This window comes from Mytilus trossulus, chromosome 2 (genome assembly GCF_036588685.1).
Source record: "Mytilus trossulus isolate FHL-02 chromosome 2, PNRI_Mtr1.1.1.hap1, whole genome shotgun sequence".
Lineage (NCBI taxonomy): Eukaryota > Metazoa > Mollusca > Bivalvia > Mytilida > Mytilidae > Mytilus > Mytilus trossulus.
In genome coordinates, this window is record NC_086374.1 from 66,518,133 (window position 1) to 66,531,075 (window position 12,943).

The following is a 12,943-nucleotide window of genomic DNA, read 5'->3' on the forward strand; positions in this document are numbered from 1 at the left end:
CTAAAATGATAGATTAATGATTTAATTACTCCATCCACATGTGGATAATAAACTCATCATGGATACAAGGATTAAATTTTGTATTTACGCCAAATGCGCTTTTCGTCTACAATAGCATCATCAGTGATGTCCAAATTAGAAAAATTTAAAAAGGTCAAAAAAAGAATGAAGTTGAAGAGCATTGAAACCAAAACTTCAAAAATTATTGCCAAATACACCCAAGGGTATCTATTCCTGGGGAAGACTTAGTTTTTCTAACATTCAAAAGTTTTATAAATATGACCATATCAATGATAATTCATGTCAGTACTTCTGGGCTGGTGATTCTCTAGAAAAAGAGTCAAATAGGAGTGCTGACTACTGGGCTGGTGATACCCTTGGGAATTAAAACTCCACCAGCAATGGCATCGACCCAGTGGTAGTTAATAAACTCACCAGATTATCAGCTGAACATGCTGAAGGGTCAGTTGGTCCATTAAACTTAAAATAAGCAACTTTTTCTTGTTTCTAACTGCATTTCATGATGATGCACAATATTTGTTTTTTGTTTTGAAGGTATGAAACTGTGATTATTAAAATTAAACTAACTAAAAATTATGTATTGAATTTTATCAATTATATAAAGTTGTCACTATTTACAAATAATTTGTTCAATTCTTATATAAAACATAGTTATATTTTAAGGTGTGTTTTTTCCATAGATTTAAGTGTACAATTAGTAGATAAATATTTTTATTATCTTTATAACAATACGAATAATAGTTATTAATTTTATATCTATCATTATTATTGGTTAAATTTGATACATTTTTACACTCTTATAATATTTTTGATTTTTAATTTGATTTTTTTTCTTTTACTTGAACAAATAGGACAGTGGCTAGGAAATCCTAAATCGTCCTTTGACACCTCTTTAAATTAAAAACACCACTTTCCCAAAAAATGTGTCCATATCAATTAAACAAAATGAGCATTGCATTAGTTTTATTTTGGAAAGAAATACTTTAAATTACACAATAATAACATTTCATCTAACACTGGGGTATCTGAATTAAGATTTAGATTGTCTCCCTTTGACATAAACTTTCAAGTATAACCAATGAAATATATATCTTGATATATAAATAATACAGAATAAATAATTCTGTCATATAACCCCCAAATTTAGTATAAATCAAATTAATACATAAAAAAAAACACATAACAAAACTTGGTCAAGACATACATTTGTATATATATATCCACAGTACTGATTATGATATGAAAATAACAACATATATTATCAATCAACATGTAATAAAAAGATTTAAAATACAAAGAAGCAATAACCAATTAAAAGAATCCAATGCTGGCTAAAGAGACCACTGTCGAGTTCATCTGTCACCGACAAAAACTCGTCAATTATGCACGCCTTTATGACGTCATTTACCAGATAGAGGGGCTCGCCTGTATCCCTGCACTATTTACGTTCATCAAGCGTCTTGGAGATCGTCTTTGTGCAGGATAAACTAGAAATAATGGTTGCTCTGTAGGTACTTACTGACAATTCCCTAATGACAGCAGTGTTGATTGTCAATTTTGAGAATTCAATTTGCCGAATAATTCGTTCAATATAGAATTATAGTTTTCCAACCACTCGCTCAACATTGGAAGGAAGTGACGACGCCCCTAAACGCACGAATGACGGTGATAAAGGCCTGTATAATTGACGAGTTTTCCGGTGACGGATGAACTCGAAAGTGGTCTATTGCGTAGCTCATTATCAAACAATAAAAAATAGCTAAACTCCTTTTTAGTGATGTTTTGCATGCTTTTTTGTTTTAATCCTGAAACTACTATAACAATATAAGTAGCTCTTGTCCTCATTTTAAGGATTGTCAAAATATTCTAAGTTAAAATCTGATTTTTTTTTTTATAAGAAAATATATGAACAAAAATTAGCATATAAAAAGTGCAATTGCAATTCAAATGTGAAAGCATCACCCAGGAAACATTAAGGCACTACAGTTTGGCTAAACAAAATATTACTTTGAAAAAAAAAAACTGCTAATATTCACATCTTTGTCTCTTTTACCAACTGTGCTATATAAGAAGACTAATATCAGTAAATATTGCAAAAATATTTATTAATCTTGATTGAGTGATTGTTACTTGATTAATATCCAGTGGCAACTATTACATGTACTAGTCTTGAAAGAATAACTATACCACCAAAACAATGAATTGGTGTTGATAAAACTCCTTAAGTACTAAAAATAGATTATTGTACATATTGATAACTGTCAAGAGTGATAGATAAATTCCCTTCATATACATGTAATATACATCAGTCAAAACAAGACAGTGTAACTGTCAGTGTAGAGGATTAAACATTTTTGATACTGGGGTTTCATGATCATTCTTGGTATTTCAATTTTCATGATTCTAAGGTTACCCATATATTTAAAAATTTAGCGATGTACAAATTTTCTCTAAAGAGTTGTATGCAGAAATCCAATATCAACAAAATATAAATAATATATCCTTAATCTACGAAAATCAATGAATCCACAGTAAATAGGACCAAATAAGTAAAACTAAATGGCACTTAAATATTAATTGGAAACAAAGCAACTATGATGAAAAAATTATATAAATCCCCACATACATTATTTCTTGTATTAAACATAAACAATCAATGAATTTCAAATGATTTTTTTTATCTCAAGTATTATAAATACCATATATGTTATTTTATTTCATTTCCTGTCATCTTTCCGGTGGTGAAAGGCATAAAAAAGGAATTTTGCAATTTACATTATATTGCAATTTACATTATAAGTAATTCACTAGGAAATTCTTTTTTCCAAAGAGATTCTAATAATCCATATACATAGGAAATACATATCCTGTGTCCATGTCTCCATTCAAAGGAACTGATCATGCTCTCTTTTACTTTCTACACTAAAGACCTTTGGAGGTCTTCTGGATTTACCTGGACAAATTCAAGGTGGGAATTTATTGGTTGATACAATGATTTTGAAAACAGAACATAAAACAGATCATTCTCAGGTAATTAGATACAGGAATTGTATATCATTCAGATTGAACTTGTTAAAATAAAATGCAAAAATGTAATGCCTAGATATGAACTTAATTTGAAAAGCATTACATAGACAGCACGCTAGTCTAAATCTACATTAAAATTACTACATATTAAATGTTTGATGATAAAACAAATGCATGACTGATCTGTTTACTTATAAGCATCACATAAACTATCAAAAATATTCACATATTATTCATACTACAATGTTGAAAATAAAATATATTGTTATAATGCACAACATCAGTACTACATGAAATATCTATTATCTATTTTTATAACTAATCTAAAACTTCTATTTTTAAATGATTGACTTTTAAGCAGGGTAAGATCCATTTGGGAAGGAGTATGAGGGGCTCAGGGGCCCTTTATGGCAATTTTTTTTTTAAATACATTTTTGTGATTTTGACTTTAGGGCGTGGCCTATCTCAAAGACCGCCTACCTAATATTTTAATGGGCCCCAGGATTGACCAAAAATGATGGTCTTTCATTATTTATTTCATATATTTTTCCTCAAAGGTCTAAAAAGATATTCCATTTTAAATATGATTTCTTTTTTTTTCTTTTCTGAACTAAAGCATTAAAAAACACACACACATTCACACACGAACAAACAATATCAGATACTGTTTTCTATACATGTATATATTTTTCTATCTGTCACTACTTCCAATACAAAACTTCATTCATCAAATATGATGTATTATCTGGTTATTGCAATTATAAATTTTTACAATCAAAATATTTGTTCTCTTCAAATGACTAACTTAATATCAATATCTAAACAGATATAATGTAGATTCATTTATATTCGTGGGATACCAATTTTAATTAAAATGTTCAACCAAGAACAGATTTTCTATGGAAAACTGCAAAATCTAATATCCAAGAAAATACATTGTGGCATATTTCCCATAATCCATGCAAATTGGTACCCACAAAAAACATGAATGCACAGTTGACAATTAAGTAGAGACCCTTATTTACAAAGTAGAGCATCTAAATAATACTGCTAAAACACACAAATGTTAAAAATTAAATATAGAAACATTTTCCTATTATGTTGTGGATGTCAAAAAGTAACTTTTTCTTCATAATTTGATATTTCTTTTTATTCAAAATTTACCATGAAATGTTTGGTATCCATGGGCATAGTTTGAAGATGCCAGGATATTATATCATAAGAAATTTTTTGGAGCTAGGCTTCCATGGGCATGATCTAATGATGCCAGTATAGTGTATCATGAAAAAATTTACATATTCAATCAATTTGATCAAATTATATAACAATATATTAATAAAGTCTCATATATAATATAATTACATCTCATTATGTTAAATTTGGTTAATAATTAATCTATTGTTTAATCTTTGTATTTGAATTACACAACTATTCAACTGGACAAGTCGAATGGGGGAAAAGGCCCAAAATTTAGTGAAAGTTGTTTTGCACGAGATAAATGTTCAAACTTTTTTTTTAAATGAACAGATTTCACTTTTGAAAAGTTGTTTTATTCTATTTGGAAAGAATCATCTAAGGTTTGAACTGTTTTTCAAAGGTTCTTTTTTTTCATATATAATCACTGAAAACTGTAGTTTTGAAGTGGCTTTCCAGAATGTAAATATGTTTTTATGTTTTTGTGCACATCATTATTAGAGCATAATAACATTTGTACCTCACTACATGCAACCTAAATCACACTCTTTTTCAAACTATACATCCAAATAAACAAATACATGTATTATGCAACACTAAAGTACAAAACAAATAGAATATAAATAAATATAAAATTATTTGGCATTTGAATCTTATATACTGAGTATGATGGACGGATGAAAGGTTGGATTTTACTTTCACAATCCATTAATTCAGTATTTGATCAGATTAGCTAGCTATATATATATTTTCTCCTTATTTTTAAAGTCACTGTCATCTTCAGTTACAAGAGAACAAAATTAATAGGTTATCCACATTTAAATTCATACGCAACTCTTATGGGTGATTTCAAGCTTTTCCTCTAATATCTACATTTATCTTCTGTTCAAGGCTCTATGATCATTTGCTATGCATCTCCATTCATTCAAATTCACTATAAAATTCATAAACTATTACGCAAGCAGCACATTTTGTAGTCTTTTAAATTAAAAAAACAACAAGAGTCTAAGTTATTCATTTACGTAAATCTAACAATGTTGCATGAATGAAATGTATGAATTTTTTTTGTTATTGTAAATTTAATAAATGTATAAAGTTAATTTTTATTTATTGTTTAAATGATTATCAGATTAAAAGTTAACTACATTTTAATTTTGTCCAAAATGGGTCCGAGATCCATTAAAGTAAAAAAAATGTTGAAACAGTCAATCCTGTTTTTAGCAAAATCCTGTGTTATAAGCCAATTAATTTTAAGTCCCTCTGTAGTGCATTTTTCATGATTGAATCTGTATTAAAAGATCACCTGTCTTAAGAAACTATATTTTGCTCTCCCTTTAGTGATGGCTTTATTTAAACAGGTTTTACTGTACTTTCTTCAAGGGAAAATATTCACAATGCAATATCAAGAACATTTTGTTGAAAGAAATATGCTGAACAGTAAAAAATGAACTTGGAATGAACAAACAAAATGGATTTCAAAACTATAAAAATAAGCTTAACTTTTTACAGGATTTTTTTACCTGACAACGAACAACAACAAGGGTCTTAGTTTGTGCATGTACTGCACACATACATATGCATGGAATGAACTTTGGAACACATAAATGATGTAACCCTTTTGACGTCTGTATACAGGTTATTTATTTGACATTGTTTTGGGATATATATCCATTGTTTGTGTCACTGTTACGGTTTATTTCATCTTCTATTTTCTCTCCTCCTTCACTGTTTCCTTCTTCAGAGTCACTTCTGATGTCTTTTATCTGAAAAAGTGATAAATAAAAATAAGCAAAACAATTTACTTTACATTTTTCATGTATTTTACCATTTAAAATTTAAGTTGTTATTTCCCTATTTTATGCAGATATTTTTCCAAAAGTCTGCATATATTCATAAAGCAAATTTGTAATTCATTGGATATTTCAATTTCAAGGTATCTTGTGCCCACACAATCCTCAAAACAATAAATAATGAATCCACGGAAGCTGGAACTTTTAAGGGTTATGTGTATTGTAATGACCGTGTCATTTGAAATTGAAGATAGTAATTAATTTTAGTACTAAAATATTTTTCCAATCAAAGTTTTTGAATTATGTCTTCTAAATTTTTACTTTTCTATGCATACTTCAAAACTGTCTTTTTAAAAATTTAGCCTTATATACTCAGATTAATATAGTTCCAACTAAAATATGTATCCATGAAGTCCTAAAGGGAAATAATCCATATTTCATTTTAAAATACATTAGATTATCTCCCCTTGGAAACTTTTGTATAACATATTGTAACTTCACCTATATATTACTGAATCTTAAATATCTAATTTCAAACTGATGTCTGGTTCTTATAAATATAAAAGATATTTCAAATGAATGTAGTATGAAAACTAAGGACATTTTCATAGCAATTCAAATATAACAATTTCTCAAATTTCAAATGCCTCATTTAATATAGAAATTTAAGGAAAAACTTTGAATACAAACAAACAATAATGGATTGTAAAGAAGCTTTATTTTGCTTTAAAATATGTTTTTTTTGTTACAGGCCAGAAAAAAATAAAGATTCTACAATTCTTCTTAATAATTTACATTTGAAAGAAGCACATCAGACATAAAAAATTTAACTCTGATTTTTGTACATTTTGAACTTGTTTGAAAAATGCTAAGATAATCCTTTGATTATATTTTGTTTTTTAAATCAGCAATAACGGATATTTTAACATATAATTTACATTTGCAGGTTGCATGTCACCCAATTATCACACTTTATACTTGTTACTCTTTGACACCTTGCTGAGATAAACCTTTGATAAAAATCTGACAAAAAATGTACCGTTAGATAAAATGATTTGAATATGTGTCGCAGGTAGTAGGTCACTCTATGCACATAACAATCTATTTTTAATTGCACTTTGATACATTTATCAAATCTTCTTTTAAGTTTTATGTTATATAAGTCCATTGATAAAGATTTGAGAAGGAGGGTAAAGTTACGTAAATGTGTTTCCTGGTCAGTAGGTCACTAAATTTTAAAAATTTTAAATTGCCCTTTTATACATTGATTAAATCATGTTTGTCTGTCGACTTAAGGATGTTTGCTACTCAGTTTCAAAATAAATAACTTTCCATAAAACTAGTATATATTGATAGGGGATTAATTGAGGAATCAAAAGAGCAAAAAAAATATAAGGGTCAATGTGCTTGTTTTCGAGAGATTAGCCATTGGAATTTTGGTGGGAAAATATTCTCTCTTGATTTTTCATAGCTTTATCATTGACCAGTTAAAGTTCTCAAAAACTATTAAAAAATAAACAAAATTTTATAAGACTTTTACAAATGGCTTATAATTATACATGTAAAAGATTTATAAAAAGAAAAATGGGGGTTCATGGGCAATTTTTATAAAGGCATTCAAATAGATAAAACCAGAGGATTTGAAAATCTGACACAAATTCCAAAACATGACAAGTGAATATCCCGAGATTTTAATGGGGAAGGAGGATTCAGTTCTTAAACATTTAACCCGCTACATATTTATGTACTTGACCCAAGTTAGAAAATTTTGTATTTGTTGTCATGGGTCGTATCTTAAGGTTTTATGTTAACTGAATTAGTCTAAATTGTGGATCTTTGATTCATTTCTATTAAATCAATGACCAACCCTGCAAGACACGCTTGTGTAGTCAAGAATGTTAAACCCTGCAAGACACGCTTGGGTAGTCAAGGATGTTAAACCCTGCAAGACACGCTTGGGTAGTCAAGGATGTTAAACCCTGCAAGACACGCTTGGGTAGTCAAGGAGGTTAAAAAACAACCCTCTTTCATTTAATGAATTTACAACTCTTAGAGAAGCAGAAATATTTAGAGTTTGACACATCATATTGACACCTGTGTACTAATGAAGATTATATGTGTGTCTTTTTAGTTTTTCATTTTTATCATTTGATAGCTTTCAAACATATACATATGATATATATGCATCTATGTATTAACATAGACAAGAAGTTATCACATTATAATTTAACTAGGAGAAGATTTCAGATGTATCAGTTAAACTATGAGGGTCATAATTTGGTAATTTGGTCAATGAGGAGTGTCAATTTATCTAAAATTTGAAATTATTGAGTTAATAGACCTATATCTTGACCCTGCAATTGTGTGCAGTTGTTAAACAATGAAATCTAATCCAGTCAAAAATTGTAAGGTTAATGTCCTGCTTCAGTTTGCGGGTTTGTATATATTAACTGCGTCAATTATTTGTGGTGGTATGGGTGTCTTTCACCATGTTGGTTTGTAAATAACTGGAAGAGAACCCAAGGTCCAGATTTTCAATCAAGTTAGCAAAATTTCATACATTAATGTAGATAACTAATATGGATTTTCATTTAATAGATCACATTTAGGGACGACATCAAAAGTTCAAAGTAGGATAAAACAAGAATGTTTCCTTAGTACACTGATGTCCCATCCACACTTTCATTTTTTATGTTTAATGGACCCTGAAAATGGGGGGAAATCTCTAATTTGGCATTTAAATTAGAAACGTCATATCATAGGGAACATGTGTACAAAGTTTCAAGTTGATTCAAAATTGGACTTCCAACATCATCAAAAACTACCTCGACCAAAAACTTTAACCTAAAGCAGGACGAACAGACGCACAGACCAGAAAACATAATGGCCATAAATGGGGCATAAAAACTTAATTTATAGTTTTTTCATTGACCCCCCTGCTCCCTCTTAACTGAATTTAGGAAAAAATTATTAACCAATAAGAATATATATAAAATTGATGTCAATTTAACAAAACTTGTGGCAATTTTGCCCCCCCCCCCCCAAAAAAAAACAAAAAAAAACCAACACAACAACAAAACAAACTATTTGAATTAAGTTTTTTATCTTTCATTGATTTTTTGAAATCAACCCTTATGAAAATATTTCTTAAGTTGATTTATAGTGTTTTTATATTCGCATTTTAAGGGGAAGTAACTCTGAAACAGTGAATTTGTTGAAGAAATCTACATGTAATTTTCTTATTTTGTATTTTAGTTGAAAATACATACGGTGATCCTATCTTATATATTAACATTCTCAAAACATTTTATAAAAGCTATCTTTCACATTTTATTTCACAATTCTATCATTTTGTTTTGCTTCTAATCACATAATGCTGTTTTTTTCTGTATAATCCATACAAAATGTGTCATTTTGTAACAACCTGAAGCTTGAGAAAATGTGCGGTGACCTATCATTTTCATTACATTTTTGAACAGATATCAATATATACTAGGTTTTGGCAAAGTATGAACATATTCTATCATTTTTATTTTAGACTCCCATACCACCTTAAGAATAATGTTGTTTGTTGATTGTGACAGATGTCCATCATAATTGAATTGTATCATAACACTTATTTCCTAACAATGATCAAATTAGCAGGCAACTTGCACATACTCTTATTATCTATAGAACAGCTCTAAAAAGTGTCACCCATATTTTCAAAGTTGGAAACTAGATATTTCAGTGTATAAAGATTAGTTGGCAGAGATTTCTACATCTTTGTTTGTAATTTGATGCCTTCAGAGAGATTTGGAACAAGTTGTAATTGTAAAACCATCCCCCCTTTTTTACTTGCTCTATCATTCATGGTACATGTATTATCATAGAAATCACTTACCTCTCCTTGTATAATTTGAAGGTAGGCTGCCTTAATTATGATATAAGTCCAGAAAAAATGAAGTATTAGCAGCATATGAAGTAGAACATTGAATATTTTGTACTGCCAACATTGTCTAACTAGTGTGATCATTGGTTCATCTACTTGGAAAATTTCAAAATCAGTTGAATATAATAATCTGAAAAGGAAAGTAAACAAATGAGTTGTTTTCAAAAGATTTATCAAGATGTATAGGTAAGGTAAAAAATTATCAATACATCATTGGGGGTCTCATTGGGGGGTTCCACTCCTGGATCCCATTTACTGTTTTGTCAGATTCCTGTATCCCGCTTACACTATGTACGTAAGCAATTTTCATTTTTTTGTCGTTTCCCGGGTCCCGATAGACCTCATTTCTTGTTTTCACGACACAATAATTTGATTTTCACATGTCACGCTTACAAAAAATCGGCAATCCCGTGTCACACTTAGACCCCAATGAGACCCACATCATTCTGTACTGTGGATTCATTAATATTTGTTGAATACCAGTTTTGTGGATTTCATGGGTACAGTACTAGTATAACCACAAATTTGAATGTTCAACAAATTACAAATTTTCTATCTTATGTATGCAGATTTTGCCAAAACCACAAAATTAGATATCCACAGAAATGCAAGTTGTCCTCAATCCACAAAAATTGGTATCCACAAAAAATTAATGAATCCACAGTAATTATATATATGTAATTGTTTACATATAATTGTTATCCTCTTGTAGCACCATACACATACCTAAGAAGTAGTCTTGTCTTGTAACTTCAATTGATTTATTTTAACACAATTATGGTTTTTTCATGGCAGTCAGTTTTTATTGGTGGAGGAAGGTGGAGTGCCCAGAGAGAACCACAACAGTTCTTCTACTTTAAAACAGTATTTCTATTTTATAATTTTTCATTAAAGTTGTTCCATTGAGTCTCTAAGCTTTATGCAACACAATGAAAGTCAATTTTGTTTTTATATTTATTATGTCAGCGCCTTTTATAGCAGACTATATGGTATGTTTTTTTCTCTCTCATTGTCAAGGTCTATAATTGCCCATAATAGTAACATCTACCTCGTTTTAACTCTTTTTGATGGATAGTTGCCTCATTGACAATCACACAACATCTCTTTATTTCTATATTTGTTTAATATCTATAAAACTATGATAAAACGAAAATATAAAAAATTCAAAAAACTTGAACCACACACTAATATCGAAAAATTTCATTGGATATATAGCAGTTTGACCAACACTAATTTTGATCATTGAGAAGCTTAGTATTTTCTTAACAATACCATATGACTAAAACATTAAGCTGATTTTTACACATTTACAATCTCCCTGCAGTGTTTTGTTCTACCTTAAAAGATTCTAAATCACAAAGATTTGACCTGCGTTGGTTAAGTTTCATTTATAATTTATTGCATTCTATCTCCAAAAACTTGTATGTTTATGAATGCAACAGTAAAGATTTGTTTTTGCAATAAAATGAAGATTCGAAATGGGGAATGCGTCAAAGAGACAACAAACTGACCAAAGAGCAGAAATAGCCGAATAGGGAAAATCACGCATATACTTACACATATGGAAATATGATTAATCTTGTAGATACCCATACAACCATGAATACATAATATATACATTCTGTCAGTCTTTCTTTTTCACAATACTTTGACATTTTAGCTGCCTGTAAAATATAATCATTTTAATCATGTTAAAATTTCATGTCAGAAAGGAAAATTCTTATACAATACATAATTGCATAAAAAATGTGCATAATACATTTTGCAATGTGTATTATTTTTTCTAATTAGTGTTCATTTTTTAAAATTCATTCAATTATAAGTTGTTTTTTGAATTAACTAAATTCTAATATTTCTGTCAATTTATAAAACATTACTGACTTTGTTTGATAACGGAAGTAGCATATTATCAATTTCAGCCAATTCATTAAACCTCCCTAGGCATGTTTGACAGATTGGACACAAGACATAAGTAAAATTCTTTGGTAGTTTAAAGGTATTGTGCTCTGACACCTAATGTTCAGGAGGTCATGGTTTTAGGCCTAGTCAAATTAACCTTTGTCACACTCTGACAGTAGGTGTGAAAGCACTGACAAGAATAATTTCTTTTTTTACATTTCCAAGGGGAATAACTCTTATAAAAATCCAAATCATCAGAGACCTTGCCAATGTTCATTTGAAACAAATCTCACTTACTAAAGACGGCCTATTATGTAATTTTTTTCAAAATATTTTCCCCAAAAAATGGTTGAATAAAAATAGTCCAAAAATTGCTGATGTAAAACTTTACATATTCTAAAGAACTGTAAGTGTGACAACGCTTACAATGTTGAATGACAGATAGATATCAGCATTTCCATATCCCCTGCTCCGCTAGGCTGCAGGGGACAATAAAACAGGAAGGTAGATTTTGGGGCTCATTTGGCCCAGTCAATTTGTCTAAAAATAAAAAAAGAGGATTCAATTGTTTGTTACGCTTTTTAGTCCTCAAATAAAAACCTTTATGACATGAAAAGTTTGACTAATCCTGATGACGAAGTTTGACTGTGACATCACATGATTGAGGCTATGATTTAATGTCAACTCAGAAATTAATGCCTGCATTTCTAATTTCAAATCCTTGACCAGTGTCTAATAAATACTATTCCAAATTTTTACTGAAAGAAAAACACTACTGAAATAAACTGATTCAACAAGCCAGAAGAGGGCAGAGGTCCAACCTAAAATATATAGACCCCCTCTTACTTTAAACAAAAATCTTTTCAATTTTTTAAAATTTGAGGTAAAAAATTTGCTCCAACTGAAATATAGAACTGTATGCACTTTTTCTAAACTAGCAAAACATAACTGGCATTTTTGTTCAGTTGTAAAAAATCTTGATAAATATGCACAATAATTTCTGAATTAACAGTATCTATGAACAATGAAGAGAAAATATGACAAAGTACAAAGATTCAGCATTGAATTCTACAAATCTGAG

General features: G+C 29.4%; 1 protein-coding gene across 5 annotated transcripts in view; it reads right to left on the reverse strand.

Annotated features, from left to right (window-relative positions):
• Window positions 1–5,858: 5,858 nt before the first annotated feature.
• LOC134707828 (ceramide synthase 5-like) overlaps window positions 5,859–12,943 on the reverse strand; it is a 39,387-nt gene continuing 32,302 nt past the window's right edge. For all 5 annotated transcript variants that reach the window (XM_063567901.1, XM_063567900.1, XM_063567899.1 and 2 more), the window contains exons 9-11: window positions 11,521–11,627; window positions 9,916–10,093; window positions 5,859–6,005 (exon numbers count right to left, since the gene is read on the reverse strand). In XM_063567901.1, the coding sequence (XP_063423971.1) occupies window positions 5,883–6,005; window positions 9,916–10,093; window positions 11,521–11,627 (408 nt within the window). In that variant the 3' untranslated portion in view covers window positions 5,859–5,882. The remainder of the gene's footprint in view (window positions 6,006–9,915; window positions 10,094–11,520; window positions 11,628–12,943) is intronic.